The sequence below is a fragment of the Somniosus microcephalus genome, chromosome 3 (genome assembly GCF_052327205.1).
Source record: "Somniosus microcephalus isolate GS21.2 chromosome 3, FLI_Smic_1.0, whole genome shotgun sequence".
NCBI classification, from domain to species: Eukaryota; Metazoa; Chordata; class Chondrichthyes; order Squaliformes; family Somniosidae; genus Somniosus; species Somniosus microcephalus.
Window position 1 is genome coordinate 319,058 of NC_140989.1, and position 20,680 is coordinate 339,737.

Below are 20,680 nucleotides of genomic sequence, written 5' to 3' on the forward strand. Positions count from 1 at the left end.
TGTATTCTCATAATTTTGCTTACAGTTGCAATATGATCCTCTTATAATAGTCTTTCATAACAGGATGAATCTGTAATAATAATACCATAGTAACTACTCGCAGTCTTCAATTGATTTGATTTCAACACTACTTAATTTGTATCATTTTCATTTATTGAGAGATAATAAGATTACATACCTTGTGCAGCCTTCCTCAATTTTGATATTGGGTATCCTCCATGTCATGAACAAGTAAGCGCAAGCAGCCAAGGATGAGCACAAACATGGTTTGAGCCCTTAGATGTTTTTTGATGTCATGAAGCTGGGATATATGATTTTTCCTTTCTGTGACATATAAAGGTATAATCCTCAGCTGATACATTGGAAGGAATTTAAAATAAGGGCAACGACTTACCTCGCTGGGATCAAGCTGCCTTGATTGGATTTTAACCTGCTGTTTTCAGCATCTGGGCGGGACACCTGCCGGAAGGCAGCAGGACCCTGCTTTAAATATGTAGATTGGGCCCCAATGATGTCATTGAGCCTGACTGCAATTTTAGCCTAAGGCCTGAGCACAGCAGAGTAGTGGTGCCTTGCCCGCTAGGCTGAACCCGTCAGGAACTGCAATGAAGACCAGAAGAGTCACAAGGTAAGTTGTTTTAATTCTTTTTAGGGTTCCTTGTGGGCCAGGAGGAGCAGGTATGCTCTTCTAGGCTCCATGAGAAAAAATTGGGCCACCCCGGCCAGGCATTTCCTTCTTACTCCCCAGCCATGAGCTTCCTCAAAAGGATTTACTTTAGTGCTGGGGACCTGTCTCTCCAGTCCCTGTCGGCAGCGAGGTAGTGGATCTAGCCAGGTTTGGGTGGGAGTCCTTCAAGCTCCATTTAAATCTTCCCCTCCCCGTTACAGCATTCCGAACAGCCCGCTTCCTTCGCGACACCCTGGTCCACTCCTCAATCACCCCCAACACCCCCTCCCCTTCTCACAGCACCTTCCCATGCAAGTGTAGGAGATGCAACACCTGCCCTTTTTACCTCCTCCCTTCCAAGGCCAGGGCCCCAAACACTCCCTCCAGGTGAAACAGCGATTTACTTGTACTTCTTGCAATTTAGTATACTGTATTCGCTGCTCACGATGCGGTCACCTCTACATTGGGGAGACCAAACGCAGATTGGGTGACCGCTTTGCTGAACACCTCCGTTCAGTCCGTAAGCTTGACATCGAGTTTCTGGTTGCCTGTCACTTTATTCTCTGCCCCACTCCCACACTGAACTCTCTGTCCTCAGCCTCATACACTGTTCCAACGAAGCTCAACATAAGCTCAAGGAACAGCACTTCATCTTTCGATTAGGCACTTTACAGCCTTCTGGACTCAACATCGTGTTCAACAATTTCAGACCATAAACTCTGCCCCTATTTTTACAGATGGCAGCTGTTGATGATTCTGCCATTTCCATTTACACCTCTTCTGGACCCATCTTTTGTTTCTTTATTTGTCCCATTACCATTTCCTTTTGCTTTGTACAATCATACCTTTTGTCATTTAATCACTCCTGTCTTCCACCCTATCACAGACCTTTCCTTTTGTGTTTTCCTCCACTCCCCCCTTTCCCTGCCCCAACACTTGCTTAAAATCTGTTACATCTCTAACTTTTTCCAGTTCTGATGTAAGGTCATCAACCGAAATGTTAACTCTGCTCAGATGCTGCCTGACCTGCTGAATATTTACAGTATTTTTTGATTTTATTTCAGATTTCCAACATCCGCAGTATTTTGTTTTTGTATCATTTAAAGGAGGCCCGTGAGTTAAAATCCCTGATCCTCCCCTTAAATAAAATCGTCCTCATTGTGTTTGTTTTTCTAAAAGAGACAAAAATGTGATAGTTACATGTTAAAAACACAGTCTAACCATAAATATAGAGACACAAAGCTGAGAAGAGCTCACTATGTGGAGGATGTTTCACTCAAAGAATGAGGATGACTCTACAAAACAATCTAACTTCCTCATTCAGCATCTTCCATGTATTGCAGAAGTCTGAGCTAATAGTTCTCGGAAGGACAATGCCTGGTTGTCTCAGTCTTAATTAAATACCATGGGAAAATTCAGTGGATTTGCGCCTCCCGTTAGTGCCCCAAGAGGGCGCTAACGGGGCGCAGAGAAACTTGCGCCTGGGCACGGCGCCGCCAACGCCTTCCATGAAATTCAGCGGGAGGTTACGGCGGCGGTAACCGATGACGTCATCGCCATGCGCAGCGCCCCGGCCGCAATCTTCAGTAGCGCCCCCTGACTTACCGCTGGACGCTATGTTCGACAGGGTCAGGGGGGCCTACCTGCGGCCGGAGCAGCACAAATTAAAGGGGAGGTGCCAGGCGGCCATTTTTGTTGCTGGCCGCCTGCCAGCGCCTGCCCAGTTGCTGTCCCCGGCTTTCTGTGCAGCCCCCTTGCGGGGTGCCGGCTGCATTCCGTGAGCTCGGCACTTCTCTTGAGTGCCAGGCTCTTTTGCCGGCACTTTGATCCCTGCTGGCTCAGCTGGGCCCCGGGTCGCGCTGTGCAAGCCCCTCCCCTTTAATATGGGAAGGAAGGCCTGCAGTACCACGGCGCGACGTGCCGCAGGGCGTGGCGCTGCAGCTTGTAGCACCATAATATTCACTCGCAGCACCCCAAGAGGGCAGCGGGGTGCTTCCAGTAGCACCCCACCTCTTGGGGCGCTACCAGTGAATTTCAGGCATGGGGGCGTGACCCAATTTTCCCCCCGAGTTGAAAACAGGCATACCAAATTGCAATTATCACTGGCTCCTAAAATCAGCAGTAATGTTTGGTAAAGTACACATGAAAACCGCTCTAAGAACTCTATTTCCTTTTTCTTGGGAAAATTCAGAAATCCCCTTTGGTAAAAACTAGGGTGAGGCCTTCTCTTCATACCAAATCTAGTGGATGGTCTACCATACCTCGCTGCAGTTTACCTCCCTGCACTACTTGTCTGAAACCAAGACTATTAATGGAGCTGTTATCAAAAGTATCATCTTCACTCACTTCGTAATACATTTGCCTCTAAGTCAGAAGCTTATGGGTTGATATCCCACTCTAATACTTGATAATATAATCCAAGGTGACAGCATTTGTTGTTTGGAAGTCCCACTCTCTTGCAGATAAGTGGAAAAGCACAGAAGCATGTGAGGTAATTAAGTTTATTTAGTAAAAAACCTGAAAACAAATTGGCCATGAATTTTGGGATTTGTATCTGAGGTAGATTATTTTCTCTAAGTTAAATCCAGGAATATGGAATTGAGGTACAGATCAGCCATGATCTAATTGAATGGCAGTAAGATTGAGGGGCTGAATAGCCTACACCTGTTTCTATGTTTTCCTTTTTTTGCTTCTGTAATTATCTCTACTCTTTTGTTAACTTTTCTTTTACATTTAATGCTTGTAAAATGCTTTACTATTTGCCTTTAGTAATTGATTTCCCATCGTCTTCAAGTGAATCACGGTTACTGGGCTGGGATAATTGGATCAGGGCACGCAGACGTAATTTATTCCTCATTTTAAAGCCATTCATTCTGTCCTTATTTTTGTATTCCCATTATAAGTTCCTGTGTCCATGTTTATTATGGGAACTGCTTATGGAAATTTGTCAGGCTGTAATTATGCCCTTGCACCAGTTGTGGTGTGGCAGTGTCTCGATTAGAGGGAGGATGTAATCGCAACCTGGCAAGTTTTACAAAAGCAGTTTCCATTATAAATATGGACATAGTAATTTATAATGGAAAAGGTTGACAGAAAATGTACACAGATGTGCACAGAGAGAAAGGAGCCACCAACAGCTGCAGACTGCATTAAGGTGGAGGTTGTGAGGAAAATATAGCCCTCAGCAGCTCCCTTCCCACTCCTCCTCCAATCACATGCTTCCCCCAACCCCTTGTTCCCATAATGTCCCCTATCCTTTCACCTTTCCACTACCTCCTCCTCTTCTGACCACACCACTTCCATCACTACCTGCTCAACTCCTCTATCCTCCTCGCTCCCTTGCTTCTATTCCCCTCAAGTTTGGGTGATGGGAGGCCAGAGTCCCACATAACCTCAATTTGTTTGCCACACCCTTCTGTTCTCCTACTCTTCTATCTATTGCCTTCAAAGAGGTTTTCTTTACTTTCAGAATCAACTTTAAAAAAAATAGAAGATAAATCAAATTAGAATGAGGAAATTTACATTATTTATCGCTCTCTTTCTGTCTTATAGATTTCAGCAATTATAATCTGTCTCGTAAGTGTAAGCAATTAGCATTTACTATTTCTTTCAACAAAACACAGGTGAGATAATTAGTTGTCTGCAATATTCAACTTTTCTTTTAAACAGAATTAACATTAAAATAAAAAAAAGTCTCTCACTCACACACGTACACACTAGTCTCTATTTTTTCTGTTCCCTTCAGCTTAATAGACTTGATGAAATATATAGAATGCAAAACAAAAGCTGCAAAAGTGTGCAATCAAAATCTGTACACTCATTTTCCTCACTTTTTATCTCACACACAAACACATATACACATAGCTTCATTAAAAAAAAAACCTCAATATTAGCTTTACCTCAGCAAGTTTACAGATTGACCGAGAACTGAAAATTTACAAGCACCTGGCTGTCTGCAAACTATGTGTACCAACGATAATTCTAATTGACTGCATATTTACAGGAATTGGATTTGGTGGCCTAAAAGGGACAGGTCACCTTCATCACAGCTCCATCTCAGTAGCAGAATAATACATTACATGTTACATAATACAACACTACTGTTATAAAACTGCGCAACATCTGAATTGCCATGTGCAAAAACCATGGGCGATCTGCTAGTAATATATAATTAGAAATGATGAAGAGGGATTTAAAAGCTGTAATTCAGTCTTGGAGTTCTGTTGATGTGAATAAATTCCTTGAATTTGTGACTATAGCTTATGTTATGTTCATAAATAAATAGACGTTTTCATTATGAACAGCTAGCTTGAGCTAGTCATTTATTCAGCCATGTGGACTAGTGTACAGGCATCCATCTTGACTACCGCCTTGTGGGTAGCCCACCACTAAACATACAGCTCCACCTAGTGTACCATTCTAGAATGACATGTTACTGATCATTACATCCCCCTTAGAGGTGTTAAACAAAATCAATATCAATCAATCATAACGACATAAACATCTTCACAACAGTCAACACATTTTCAAAGCTTTACTTTATGAACTCTAAGCTTTTCATTCTTTTATTATAGTTTTCTTTGTGCTCAAAGATTAAGTCTATCAGGCTTTTTTACTTCACGTGTGGATCTTCTCAGCACAGGTAAGTCTGATGTGTTTTCATGAGAGCCTGTATGTATGTTTGTGTTAGATTGTTCTGGTGGTGAGTGACAAGATTCAATTGCGGCATTGTCATCGATTTGCTCTTGGATAGTTTCTTGTGTTTTCAGGAGGGAATGGCGATTCCTCCTGAGAATCTGTCCTTCCTCAGTTCTAACAGTGTATGACCTTGGTCCTACTTCCTCAAGAACTGTAGCTTTCCTGTTCCATGCATCTGGATCCTCAATCCTGACAACATCAACCCTTGTCAATGGTTTCAGAGTTTTGGATGACTTGTCATAGTATGATTTCTGTTTCAGCTTTAACAGTTGAAGTCTCTATCTCAGTTCCTTACTCTGCTTTTCTTTTGCACAGCAGGGTAGCATGGTGTGCAACTTGCGACCCATTAGGAGTTCAGCAGGTGAAGAACCACAGTCTAAAGGGGAGGCTTGGTAGCTCAGCAGGTTGAGATAAGGATCAGACTTGCTTTCTGTTGCTTTCTTCAGTAGCTGTTTGAGAACTTAAACACCTTTCTCTGCCTCACCATTCGACTGAGCATACAGAGGACTGGATGTGATGTGTTGAAAGTCATAATGTGCTGCAAACTGTTGCCACTCCTTACAGTTTACAAGTTTACAGTTGAAGCACGGACCATTGTCGCTAACGGCAATCCTGGGAATTGCATGTCTGGCGAAGATGGATTTAACATGCATTATGACACTGCTTGCTGATGTGCTTGAGAGCAGCGCCATCTCAGGATAGTTAGAATAGTAGTCGATCATGTAGTGTCCGAGTATAAATAATACACGGACTGCAGGAGAACAATAATAACAGGTATTTACTGAACAGAGGGTAACTTAAGACTGAAATACAGAAGCCTGCTATGGCTTTATATACAGGGTGGTCACTGCCGGTACTGCAGTATAGAATCAGTTCTTCTCTTAAAGGTACATACACAACAATTCCTCCCCTTTTAGATAAACAGTACATAACATTCATTTAACAACTAAATAATAACTAATTACAGTTACAATTTTCTCTGTACTATATACATCAACTGAAATAATCATTTATAAGTTCAGTCTTTGAGGAGGCTTCCTGATCCTGACTGGATAACGCCTTTCTCAAGTATCCTGTTCTTGCGGCGGAGTTGATTCTGGCTCATTGTCATTGGTTGGTTCGTCAGCTTCCAATACCACTGCTTCTGAGGTAGACGCAATCTGTACTTCGGGTTGATTACCAGGTGCACCTGCTCGTGGTATGGGTTTGGCTTGTTCCTGTGACTCTAGAATTTGGTCAGCATGGCGTCTCACGATGCTCTCTCCAACGTCCACTGTGTACATTAGTGGTCCCTGCTGTGTGCATATCGTTCCTGGCTGCCATTTTTCTGTTCGGTAGTCGTGGGCCAAGACTGGTTGCCCTATCTTGAAGCTCCTGGTTGGCTTCTCATTTATGTGCTGGAATTGCTTATCCTCAACATCTCGTCTTATGTTTGGTTTGAGCAAATCCAGGCGACATCTTAGCCTTCGGTTGAAGAACATTATGGCTGGAGCTTGGTTGGTGACTGCATGTGTCGCATTCCAGTAAGCAAACAAGAAATTATCCACCTTGTGTTGTAGTGGTATGTCGTCATTATGCATTGCCTGTATGGCCTTTTTAAAGGCCTGAACAAACCTCTCAGCCAATCCATTTGTGGCTGGATGATATGGGGCAGATGTGTAATGCTTCACCCCATTATTCCTCAGAAACCTTCGGAAATCCTCTGACACAAACTGTGGCCCATTGTCGGAGCAAATCTGTTCTGGCAAGCCATTCCTGGCGAAGATGGTCCGTAGGACTGCAATAGTTTTCTCTGTGGTGGTGGAGGACATTTTGATGACCTCTGGCCATTTCGAATGGGAGTCCACAGCGATTAGGAACATTGGCCTAGAAATTCAGTATAGCCACGTTCGGGGCGCTAAAGTCGGGCGGCCGCTAAAGTTTGCGCCCGGCGCAAGTTCGCGCCACCTTCGCCGATATTCAGTCACATCGCCCCAAGAGGTTGCTGCTGCGCTAAAACAGGCGATGCACAACTATCTTTAGGCGCTAAGCCGGCGGTGCTGAGCGATACCCCCGAGGCCGGGCGCAGCGCAGGTGCGGCGAGTTGCTGATTGACGGCAGACACTCTGGCACCGGTCAGCTCTTAAAGGGGGAGGGTGGATTTGTTTGGCTGCCACGCCCTGCACACTGCAGCCCTCAAGCTAGGCCTGACCACTTCTGCTTCATCTGCACAACGCCCAGGGCTATGGAGAAGGCCAGGGAGAGAGCGCAGCGCTTCAGCGACGGTGACCTGAGGGTGCTGGTTGGCGGAGTGGAGCGCAGGCGCCATGTTCTGTTCCCAGAAGGTGGCAGGAGGCCGCTGCCCAGCGCCTACCGGAAAGCCTGGAGGGAGGTCTCAAACAGGGTGACTTCCAACAGCGTGGTTGCCAGGACTCCTGTGCAATGCTGGAAAAAGTTCCAACGACCTCACTCGGGTTGTCAGGGTGAGTACCCTTTCCAGTGTCCTCCTCATCCCTGCATGTGCACCTCAGTTTATGGGCAAAGGGACCTGAAAGCCCTAATGGCCAGCCCTCATCCAGCAGCTATGGGACTGTCATGAAAATCACTTGCACATTCAGCACTTTACACACTGTACAAGATATTCGACCATGGGAGGCATTGCAGACAAGATCAGGGCTTCACTCTGTCAGGGCCAGTCCACCATGGGAGGCATTGCAGACAAGATCAGGGCTTCACACTGTCAGGGCCAGTCCACCATGGGAGGCAGTGCAGACAAGATCAGGGCTTCACACTGTCAGGGCCAGTCCACCATGGGAGGCAGTGCAGACAAGATCAGGGCTTCACACTGTCAGGGCCAGTTCACCATGGGAGGCAGTGCAGACAAGATCAGGGCTTCACACTGTACTTAGAGGCCGTCCTTTCTCTTGCAGGCCAAGGTGGCGCACAACCGGAGGAAGTTACGTGAGACCGGGGGAGGCCGTCCTGACGTCAAAGAGCTCTCTGACCTCGACCAGCGTGTGGAGCGCATTATGGCAGGCCGGCTGATTGGCCCCGTTGCCAGTGGAGATGCCGACCCTGTTCTAGGCACCAATGGTAAGGGCATCACCTTTTTGACCTCTCTCTTTCCACTTGCGCCTCAGATCAGCATCCTTTGCCACTGTCCGACCAATGCAGTGCATGGCAGCACTCATGCCTCCCTCGCTGCCGCCCTGTCCTCACTCTAAAGCTACTCTTGTGCCTCCCTGCTTTCAGATGGTGAATCGCCAGGTGAGGAGGCGGGCCCTCAAGCTGCCACTGTCAGCGAATCCGAATTCGAAGAGGAGGAAGAGGAAGCCGGCCCATCAGTGCCACCCTCAGCCGCGCCAGCCCATGGCGATGAAGGGGACACGCCTTCCCTGGAGGGGAGCCGGGGGGAAGGGTCGGAGGAGAGTGAAGCTCCGGGGCCCAGCGGCCTGCAGCAATGCGGGAGGGGTGGGGAAGCTCGGCAGACTTCTCCCCAGAGGGTGAGTGCGGCCTCCAGTCCTGCGACGGTGAGCGCAGAGGAGGTCCGGCTCCTGGAGGAAATGGCCGTCCAGGCTGAGCGCAGGCACACTGAGCTCATGGCTGCAGTGGCAAGGATGCCTGACTCCATTGAGTCTCTGTCAAGGAGTGTGCAGGAATTCGGAGCAGCACAGGCCAGGAGTCTGCAACAATTCAGTGCAGCACAGGCCAGGAGTCTGCAACAATTCAGTGCAGCACAGGCCAGGAGTCTGCAGGACTTCGCGGCAGCACAGGCGGCTTCGAGCCAAGTGCTCAGTCGTGCCGTTCATTCACTGGCTGGTGTCATGCGGACACAGACCAGGGCCACACGGGCACTAACTGCTGCCACCCTCGCTGGATCAGCCAGGCATCGCCAGGGCACTCGCCGCGCAGCAGCAGCCCAGCAGTCTGTTCTTCAGCTGTTTGCTGCGCATGCTGCAGTGCTGGCCCGTGCGAGTGCCAATGTATCAGGCGACCAGGGAGTACCTGCGATCTGTCAGGTTGGCACCATTCCTGCAGCCGACACTGCCACTCCGCCATTGCAGCTGCCACGAGCCGCTGGACAGACTGCTGCCGCCCAAGCAGAGTTGGAGCAGCCAGCAGCTGGACCCTCCAGGGCCAGAGCTGGTGCAGGCCGACCCCCAAGGGCATCTACCATCTCGCCATCTGACCCTCAGCAGCCTTCCCCCAGCCTTGCTGCAGCCACTGGGGTCCCATTGAGGAGGAGCTGCAGGGCGGGCAGGGGCCAGTCACGGATGCGAAAGGCATCGCCCTCGCAGGGCAAAAAGTAGAAGGTCTGCACCAATGCTTTGTGTTTGTTGAAAGGCCGAGACTGGTGCAGTTGTGTTTTTGTAAGGCCGAGACTGGTGTCTTTCTTTGTTTTTGTAAGGCCGAGACTGGTGTCTTTCTTTGTTTTGTAAGGCCGAGACTGTTAGTTTTGTGTTTTTGGAGGGGGCTTCTCTCCATGAGGTTGTAATGTGGGAAGGGCAGAGGTTTGCAATAAATTAATGTTCTTAAATCGCACTCTGCATGCTTTTTTTTGCAAGTCCTGGTTGCCCTGCTCGGCTGAGGGCTTGTGGAGCGGCTACATTCATCTGGTGACATTGGCACAAGCTATTCCGTGAGAGGGGGCCTAGAACCGACGTTCAATAAGCCGGCGACGGGCGGCCCTTGCACTTTCTGCCTCCCTCCTGTGCTGCTCTTCCTCCTCCTCCTCCTCAGGTGGTCCTCCAATCTCTGGTGGCAGTGGCTGAGTCCTGCGGATAGCCAGGTTGTGCAGCATGCAGCACACGACCACGAAATGGGAGACTCGCTCCGGGGAATATTGTAGGGCTCCACCGGAACGATCCAGACAGCGGAACCATTGCTTCAGGACGCCGATTGTTTGCTCAATGATGTTCCTGGTCGCTTGATGGCTGTCGTTGTATCCCTCTTCAGCAGGGGTGCTGGGCGCACGGAGCGGGGTCATCAGCCAGGTACACAAAGGATAGCCTTTGTCCCCGAGAAGCCATCCTCGTGGGTGAGGCTGGGCCTGGAACATGTCTGCCACAGAAGTCTGGCGCAGGATGAAGGCATCGTGGCTGCTGCCTGGAAAGCGGGCATTGACAGCTAGGATGAGCTGCCTGTGGTCACACACCAGCTGAACGTTGAGCGAATGGTAGCCCTTCCGGTTGCGGTAATCCTCGGCATTCTCCAGAGGTGCCCGCAAAGCCACATGCGTGCAGTCAATGGCGCCCTGCACCATGGGGAAGCCCGCGAATGCTGCAAAGCCCATTGCACGCTGTTGCTGTTTGACAAGGGCCATGGAGAAGGAGATGAACTGACGTCTCCTTTTGAAAAGGGCATTGGTCACCTGGCGGATGCAGCAATGCACGGCGAACTGGGAGATGTTGGAAATGTCCCCAGTAGCGGATTGGAAGGAGCCGGTGGCATAGAAGTTGAGAGCCACCGTCACCTTCACTGCCACCGACAGAGACGTCCTGCTCCTCAGATGTGGCTGCAGATCACCGCCAAGCAGGTGGCAGATCTCAGTGACCACCTCCCTTCGGAGTCGCAGCCTCCGAACACACTGCTCGTCAGACATGTTCAGATAGGAGAACTGCTGGCGGTATACCCTGGGTGGGTAAGGCCTCCTTTCCCGACGCCTGTTGCCCCCTCTCCGTCTAGCCAGGACTGCCACTCTCTCACGGCGTCTGTGAGCCCTTTGGATGCAATAGAGAAGGCCAGCGTTTGCACCCATTGCAGCCCCCATTATATGTTAGCAAACAATGATATGTCACTGAAGGCAAAGACAAGTGGAAAGCTGTGGCCTGAAGCCACAAGTACCTGTCCGAGTGTTGAGCCAAAGCAGAAAGCTCTCTACCTTGGTCTCTCTACAAAGATCCGTCTCTCAAAAAGGAGTGCTGCCAAATGGCAGCCTTTTCTACTGCAGGAGGTGTGCCCTTTAATTTGCACCCCCCGCGCCCCGCTTCGACTGAGAACCGTTCCCCTCTACCAGTCGCTAGGGGCGCCAGGCGCACAATAGGGCATCGCGACTGAATTTCCGGTTTGGGGCGCACAAAGGGCGTTGCACGAGGAAATGACGTCACGATCTGCGCGCGCAGCTGAGCGCACGCAAAGACTTTGCGCCGCCGCTAAATCGTGAGTGAAGTTGGGGAGAGGCGCAGATCGCGCTGCGCCCGGCCGCTAGCCGGCGAGCGCCCAACATCTCCTCCTCCTAGGGCGCTACCGGCTGGCGCAAGCAACTGAATTTCTAGGCCATTGAGTCCATAAATGGACCAGCAACATCAATGTGTACCCATTGCCATGGAGATGAGGGCCACTCCCATGGATGTAGCGGGGCCTGTGGTGGAGCATTTTGGACCTTCTGGCATCCTGTGCATCTCTTGGTCATATCCTCGATTTCTTTATCGATTCCCGGCCACCACACAAATGCCCTGGCTAGGCTCTTCATTTTTACCCTTCCCAGATGACCCTCATGAAGCTCATTGAGCACTCTATCTCTCAACTTGGGTGGAATTACCACTCGGGATCCACACATCAAGGTCCCCCGGCACACTGACAGCTGTTCTCTCCTTGGCGAGAATGCTGGCAACAGTGAGTCGCCATGTGCTGGCCATCCCTTCACCGTCAAATCATAGAGCCGAGAGTGTGTCGGGTCATTTCGGGTTTCCTTCTCTATACTTGAGTTTGTAACAGGTAGACATTCGACTATGGTTGCATGGAATATCTCAACAGGGTCCACTGCAGGTGCTTCCTCTACCGTAGGCAAGACAGCCCATCAGCGTTTCCATGCTGTTTCGTACCCTTGTACTCTATGTCGTACTGATGTGCCCCTAGAAAAAGTGACCATCTTTGCAGCCGTTGCGCCGTCATCGCCGGAACACCCTTCTTTGGGTTAAAAATGGAGACCAGGGGCTGATGATCAGTCAGTAGGGTGAATTTCTGCCCGTGCAGATAGTGATTGAACTTCTTCACCCCCCACACCAGGCTGAGGGCCTCCCTGTCAATCTGGGCGTAGTTACGCTCGGCTGAGGTTAACGAGCGCGACGCAAAGGCTATTGGCCTCTCTGAACCGTCAGGGAATTTGTGTGACAGCACCGCTCCAATGCCGTAGGGAGACGCATCACATGCTAACCGAATCGGTAGTGTTGGATTGTAGTGGGCCAATACTTCTTTTGAAGTGATTAGGCATTTACATTTCTGAAAGGCACGCTTACACTCATCACTCCATTTCCATGTTACTCCAGTTTGCAGTAGGGCGTTCAGTGGGTGCAGAATTGTAGATAAATTCGGCAAGAACTTATGGTAGTAGTTCACCAACCCGAGGAACGACCTCAGTTGCGACACATTTTCCGGTGCTGGAGCTTTGACTACAGCCTCAATCTTGTCCGGCGACTTATGCAACCCTTCCTCATCAATCATGTGGCCACAATACGAGATTTGTCTCCTGAAGAACTCACATTTGGGGCGGTTGGCTCGTAGCCCATATTCCTGTAATGTCGTGAGCACCTGCTCCAGGTTGGCAAGGTGTTCACTGTCATTTTCGCCCGTAACCAGGATGTCGTCCAAACAACACTGGGTCCCCGGGATCCCTTGCAGGACTTGTTCCATCGCCCTCTGCCAAATAGCCGGGGCTGATGCTACCCTGAATACCAGCCGATTGTACTGGTAAAGGCCTTTGTGAGTGTTTATCGTGAGGTATTTCTTGGACGCTTCTTCCACCTCCATTTGTAGATACGCTTGGGCCAGATCAATCTTTGTAAAGCGTTTCCCTCCAGATAGTGAGGCGAAAATATCTTCTATCCGTGGAAGTGGATATTGTACTGTGTGCAGGACTGGGTTCACAGTTACCTTGGAGTCCCCACAGATGCGAACTTTCTTCGGTTCCCCAGGCGTGCTGCTCAATGATTTCTTCATTACAGGAATGATGGGTGTGGCCCACTCGCTCCAGTCCACCTTGGACAGCACACCCGAATGTTCCAGACTCCCCAGCTCTGCTTCAACGGCTGGGCGGATCGCGTAAGGTACCGGTCTGGCCTTAAAAAAATTTGGGTTTGCGTTATCTTCGATTTTTATCATTACCGTTACCCCTTTTAGAGTCCCAAGTCCTTGTTGGAACACCTCTTTCGCGTCAGTTAGAATTTTAGACAGTCGTCCAGGTGTGACGTCATCATCCTTTTTATCAGTCACAGTTAGCGCCTGAATGGAATGCCAATCCAATTGTATTTTTCGGATCCATTCACGTCCCAATAATGGTGGTCCTCCATCTGGTAGTATATATAGATACAGTTTCTGTGTTTCCTTGCCGTTGTATTCAACTGGCACCCTTATTTTTCCTCTGAGGTAGACTTTTTGCCCCGTGTATGTCTTCAATACAATGGACGTGTCCTTCAAGGGTATGTGTGAGAATAGCCGCTCATAGTCTCGTCGATTCATGACAGTTAGGGCTGATCCTGTGTCCAATTCCATCTTTACTGGGGACCCTGCTATCATGAGGGTGACCCAAATGGTTCGGTGATCCTCCTTTGCGATCACGTTGTGTAACTTTAGACAACTTAGTCTCCTGATCTTCCGAACTACTGTCTGTCAATTTCTTTACTTTCTTGTACTTTTCCTTAGTAGTTCTTGTAGTGTTGGTTTTTTTTCCCGACCTGCAGACTCTTGCTATGTGTCCCATTTTCCCACATTGCCTGCATACTTTGTCCTTAAACCAGCAGTCCTTCTGGTCATGGGTTGTTCTGCCGCAGCGATTGCACTTTTCTGCTCCATACGCCATTTCGTTAGCGCTGTATTCTTGTGGTTTCTGTTGTATTTCCGCAGCTCCCCGTGCTGCTGCTTCGTAGGATACTGCCACGCTGAAAGCCTGTTCTAGCGTCAGGTCTTTTTCCGAAAGTAATCATTTCTGGGTTCCTTCACTCTGGAGCCCGCAGACAAACTTATCCCGTAAGGTGTCTGCCAGTCCTGCTCCGAACTGGCAGTGCTTCGATAACTTGCGTAGTTCCGTAAGATAGTCAGCATTGCTCTCATCTTTGTGCTGGTTTCTTTTATGGAACTTGAATCTTTCTGCTATCAGCAGCGGTGTAGGGTTTAGGTGTTCCTGTAAGATATTAACAATCTCTTCAAAACTTTTCTCCATTGGTTTAGCTGGGGTAATTAAATTCCGCAATAGGCCGTACGTTCTCGCGCCCATCAAATTTAATAATACCGACGCCTTCTTTCCATCGGCCACCTCATTTGCCTTGCAGGACACTTCAATTCATTCCACATACGTGGTCCAGTCTTCTACCTCGTTGTCGAAAGCAGTGATACTGCCACTTTTCGGCATCTTGGGTGATTTAAAATGGCGCCTCCCGCGCTTTTTCTTCTTCACCAATGGATTAAAATGGCGCCTCACGCGCTTTTCCTTCTTCCCCTTGCTGCCACGCTGCTCCTAGCGTTCTGCAGGGTAATGGCGGCGACCCGCGGCTTCGGCGCGTCTCACTTTTCCTTCCCCTTGTTTTATTTTCGCTACGCTGCCCGGTTCTTGAGCACCGACTGCGCCCTGTGCGCTCCACCCTCTCTCTCTCTCTCTCTCTTTTCCTCCCGATGACACTGCACGGCCCCTTTGCAGAGCCGCTCGATCGAGCTCGAGCCCGCCGCAGTCCGGAAGGGTCAGCGCAATACCTGCTACCAGCACGATTTGCTGGAACACCTTAACTGGGGAGCCAAGCCCAGCTCTCCACAGCCCCTCCTGCAACTCTCCGAACTCCGATGGATCCTTGGGCGGTTGCCCGCGGTCAACGCCCGTTGTTCTGACTTCGACCTCCAAGAAGCTTCTTCGCAGGGAAAGATCCCCGTGAGGTGATGCAGTACTGCAGGTGAGTTCGAATCTGTTCGTCGCCAATGTAGTGTCCGAGTATATAAATAATACACGGACTGCAGGAGAACAATAATAACAGGTATTTACTGAACAGAGGGTAACTTAAGACTGAAATACAGAAGCCTGCTATGGCTTTATATACAGGGGTGGTCACTGCCATTACTGCAGTATATAATCAGTTCTTCTTTTAAAGGTACATACACAACAGATCACTATTAGATAGTCTTTACCATTCAAATGAAAGAGGTCCATACCAACCTTTTGCCATGGTGCTGTTGGTAAGTCAGCTACTATCATTGGTTCCTTTGCTTGTTTGTTTTGGTGTTTCTGACATGTCTCAGATATGCCTATCATGTTCTCAATGTCCTTATTTATGCCAGGCCAATAAACAGTGTCTCTTGCTCTCCTTTTGCATTTTTCAATTCCGAGGTGTCCCTCATGAATCCTTTTGAGCATGTCTTGACGTAGAGCCTGTGGAATGACTATTCTGTTCTGTTTTAGTAATAGTCCACTTGCGACACTTAACTCTGACCTGATGTGATAGTACTTTGGACAGGAACCTTTTGGCCAACCATGATGAATGTTCTCTATTACTGTTTGTAGCACTGTATCTTTTACTGTTTCTTCTGCTATTTGCTTTGATTTTGTGTCTGACACGGGCAGCGCAGCAGTGACCATACTCATATGAACATCCACGTCTTCCTCAGTAGAGCTCACATGACTCATTGTGGGTGCTCGGGATAGTGCATCTGCTAACACTATGTGTTTGCCTGGTGTGTAGATCAGTTCAAAGTCATATCTTTGCAGCTTCATCATGAGTCGTTGAATCCTTGGAGTCATCTCATTCAGATTTTTTTAAATGATGGCAACCAGTGGGCAGTGGTCTGTCTCAACTGTGAAGGTGGGAAGTCCATATATGTAGCCATGGAACTTTTCTAGTCCAACTACCAAGCCTAGACATTCCTTTTCAATCTGGGCGTATCGACATTCAGTATCAGTCATAGACCTGGAGGCATAGGCAACAGGCTTCCAATCTTCACCCTCTGCTTGTAGCAAGACCGCGCCTAGGCCATCTTTTGATGCATCCGTTGACACTTTGATTCTCTTTGTTGGGTCAAAGAAGGTGAGTACAGGTGTGGTTGTCAGCACTGTTTTGAGGTTCATCCACTCTTGTTCATGTCTTTCTGTCCATGCGAACTCATTTGTTTTATGTAGCAGGTCTCGCAGACAGGCTGTCTTGGCTGACAAGTTAGGAATGAACTTTCCAATGAAGTTTATCATCCCCATGATGCATAGCGCTCCTTTTTTATCAGTGGGTCGGGGCATGTTGAGTATGGCGTTTACTTTTTCCATATCTGGCTCTATTCCTTTACCAGATAGATTATCGCCTAGAAAAGTGACTTCCTGGACGCCAAACTGACACTTGGCTTTGTTGAGCTTCAGTCCATTCCGGCGTATGCTCTGTAGCACTTTAGTCAGACTCTCATTGTGTTCTTTCAGTGTGGAGCCCCAGATGATGATGTCATCAACATAGACCCGAACTCCTTCCAGACCTTCAATTATGTGTTCCATCGCTCTATGAAAGATTTCAGATGCAGATATTATCCCGAAAGGCATTCTGAGGAAACAATACCTGCCAAATGGTGTGTTGAAGGTACAGTATTTGGTGCACTCTTCATCCAGTTTTAGTTGCCAAAATCCTTGAGAGGCATCGAGCTTTGTGAAGTATCTGGCACCTGACATTTCACTGGTGATTTCTTCTCGCTTGGGAATCTGGTAGTATTCACGTTTTATGTTTGCATTTAAGTCCTTTGGATCCATGCATACTCTTAGATCATTGTTCTTTTTCTTTACACATACCATGGAGTTAACCCAGTCTGTTGGCTCTTCGACTTTCCTGATGACTCCTAGTGTGGTCATTCTGTCCAGTTCTTTCTTGAGCCGGTCACGCAGGGGTGCTGGAACTCTCCGTGGAGCATGTACCACTGGCTGAGCATCCTCCTTTAGCTGGATCTTGTAAGTGAATGGTAGAACTCCAAATCCTTTGAACACATCCTGGAAATTACTCACTACAGAATCCACTGAGTCATCTGGTCTGCTTATAGCACAATTTATACGGTAGACTCTCTTGACCAGTTCTAAGTCCTCACAAGCTTTGTCACCTAGTAGTGAATCAAGTCCTTCAGCCACAACAGAAAACATGAGATGATGCACTTTGTCTTTGACTGTCACTTTAAGTCTGCATACACCTAAGCTATCTATTTTCTGTCCATTATAGTTCTTCAGTAGTACTGACTTTTTCTGTATTTTGGGCTTTTCTTTCATATTTTTAATGTCACTCATACTGATTAAGTTTGCTTTTGCCCCAGTGTCTAGTTTCAATGTAACTAATGCTCCATTTACCTGCAGTGGCATCATCCATTTGTCCTCTTTTACTGCATTAGCTTTATGTTCAGCATTGTCCATTCCTGAGGGCTGCACATTTTCTGTATCCTTTTCGATATTGTCACATGACACCATTCCTACAAAAAAGTCTCACTTAAATCAGTGTCCTCAATCACATTGACTTGTTGCCCTTTCTTTGTTTTTGCTTTTGAAAAGCATTGTTTGGCAAAGTGATTCTTTCCATTACATTTTGTGCACATTTTCCCAAACGCTGGGCATTGTCTTGACTGGTGCTGGTAACCACAGCGTTTACAATTAAAAGTTCCATCCTCCGATTGCTTTGCATTTCTGTTCTGCCCACGTTTCTTCCCCTCGTAGGACACAGCACCGACAGCAGCACAGTCACTCATTACAGTCACATTATTATTAATTTCACTGAAAGTCTTTGCGTGCTGTTGAGCTAGCTCACTGGCATGGCATATTTTCACAGCATCCTCCAATGTTAGTTTGGTTTCTCTCAACAAACGTTCCCTGACTTTCTTATCATGAATACCAAACACAATCTGGTCATGAATCATGGATGATTTCAGCTCAGAGAAATTACATGTCTGTGCTTTCAGTTTCAGATCGGTCACAAAGCTATCTAAAGTCTCATTTTGCTGCTGTGTCCGTGAACGGAACATGTACCTCTCATAGGTCTCGTCCTTTTTGGGAGAACAATGTGTATCAAACTTCTTTAGCACATCGTCCATTCTTTTTCTGTCCTCCACTTGATCAAATACAAATGTATTAAATATCTCTATCGTCTGCGGGCCTGCAACCATGAGCAGCAACGCTATTTTCCTTGCATCTGACATCGTACCGAACCCGATGGCAGCAATATAGAGTTCGAATTGTTGTTTGAAAGTCTGCCAATTGCAGTCGACATTCCCCGTGAGTTTCAAACCCTTCAGTGGCTTCAAATTCTCCATGTCGCGTTTCACAATATTCAGCAGATATTACCAATCCTGGTACCATGTTATGTTCATAAATAAATAGACGTTTTCATTATGAACAGCTAGCTTGAGCTAGTCATTTATTCAGCCATGTGGACTAGTGTATATGCATCCATCTTGACTACCGCCTTGTGGGTAGCCCACCACTAAACATACAGCTCCACCTAGTGTACCATTCTAGAATGACATGTTACTGATCATTGCAGCTTATAACCCCATCTGTGCCTACAGTTTATAACACCAACTACATTCTAAGCATCCATTATTATTCTACATAATGTATATCTATATATTTTTATGTAGGCTGCACTGTTGCTCACTGAAGCGCTGAAAGAACGAGAAGCCCAGATTAAACTGAACCAGAAAAAGATAAAACTTCTTAAAAGACAAGATAAAAGCCTACTGGAGGAAATGCAACGCCAACTGAACTCGAGTGAGGATGAAGAGTATCAAAAAATAATAAAACAAAAAGAACAGAGAAAGGCTCTTTCTGATTTCCATCAACAGCAGTGAGTATAGCATAAATTTCAGTTACGTTATTGTAATTTATTTATTTGGCTTCTAATTCTTCCAAAATGATTAAAAGTAATTCTATTTGACACCCTTTAAATCATCCAGCACTTTGAAGAAATTCCACAGTCTCAGCACATGGATAAAAATAATATCACTGTTGGTACCAGAATATTACATTTCTTATGCATGTTGAGATTAGAACACTCCAATAATGCTTAACTTTGTTTATTGGTTTGTTTCTTGATCTGGGCTTCTAAATTTTATCCACTGAGAAGTTAACTGTAAGAAGTATTAAAGACCTTTCATCTCGTGACTGCCCTAGCTATTAACGACCAAATTATTTGTAACACATTGAAACTTAAACAAGCATCTAGCTCTGGAGACATTGGCAAATACATGGAAATAGTTGTCTGCTTGTGCCTCATTCAGGAAAAGTTGCACACTGTGGGTAACATAAATAGAGTGGGAAAATAACATACAAAATTGGGGAGATTTTTTTACAGTGGTTTTTTTGTTCAAAACTTGACATAAATATAAGTTTGTTCTTTATTATATGATTTCCTCATTTCTGGCATTCTGGGAATAATCCGCAGGACATGTATCAGTAGAGCTTATACTTGAACACTTTTGAATTTTTTTTCAAAGTTGATAAGTGATTTCCTTTGCTCAGATTTTTGGTTCCCTTTGATCTGGAAGCTACTCACATAAGTTTCTGCATACTTCGACACCTCTTTACAATAAAGACATCATAGATTTTAATCAAATTTATTGGACTTCTCAACTTCCAAATTCTAAGTTCATGGGCATAGCGTGGCACAACAGGTTAGCACACTTTCACTTCAGGAAACTGGGTTTGAATCCAGCCTGAATTGTTGGGATGAAGAACTTCTTTAGCTGCCCCTGTAAGGGCTGAAAGTAAAATGAGCTGGGGGATTTCAATCGAATTCCAAACTGAGCAAGAGGTCAGAGCATAAAACTACTCATAATTTGATACAAATTTAGACTAAATATCTGTCCGAGAAGCTATGAGCACAGCACTGTTGGAGTAGGGAGCACTACTTTGTAGTTGGGGGAAGCTATATTTGTTAGAACAGATTAAATGGCATTTTGTGTTTGGCATGCTTGATCCTGATATCGACTGCCCCAAGTAGAAGAATGTTATATTTCCCAGCACAGACATCTTTCACTCCAGAGACACGAGCACAAAAATCTAGGCTGTACTGAGGGAGTGCTGCACTGTCGGAGGTGCCATCTTTAAACGTTAAACCGAGGCCCTGTCTGCTCTCCTAAGTGGACGTAAAAAATTCCATGCACTATTTTGAAGAAGAGCAGGGGAGTTATCCCCTGTGTCGAGGCCAATAATTATCCCTCAATCAACATCACTAAAAAACATTATCTGGTCATTATCACATTGTTGTTTGTGGGAGCTTGCTGTGCACAAATTGGCTGCCGCGTTTCCTACATTACAACAGTGACTACAATTCAAAAGTACTTCATTGGCTATAAAGCACTTTGGGATGTCCTGAGGTCGTGAAAGGTGATTTATAAATACAAGACTTTCAA

The 20,680-nt window shown here is 47.0% G+C and overlaps 1 protein-coding gene across 1 annotated transcript in view; it reads left to right on the forward strand.

Annotated features, from left to right (window-relative positions):
- LOC147120778 (cilia- and flagella- associated protein 210-like) overlaps positions 1–20,680 on the forward strand; it is a 77,220-nt gene that overhangs the window by 25,550 nt on the left and 30,990 nt on the right. The window contains exon 5 of the mRNA XM_085978466.1: positions 18,908–19,113. Within this exon, the coding sequence (XP_085834592.1) occupies positions 18,908–19,113 (206 nt within the window). The remainder of the gene's footprint in view (positions 1–18,907; positions 19,114–20,680) is intronic.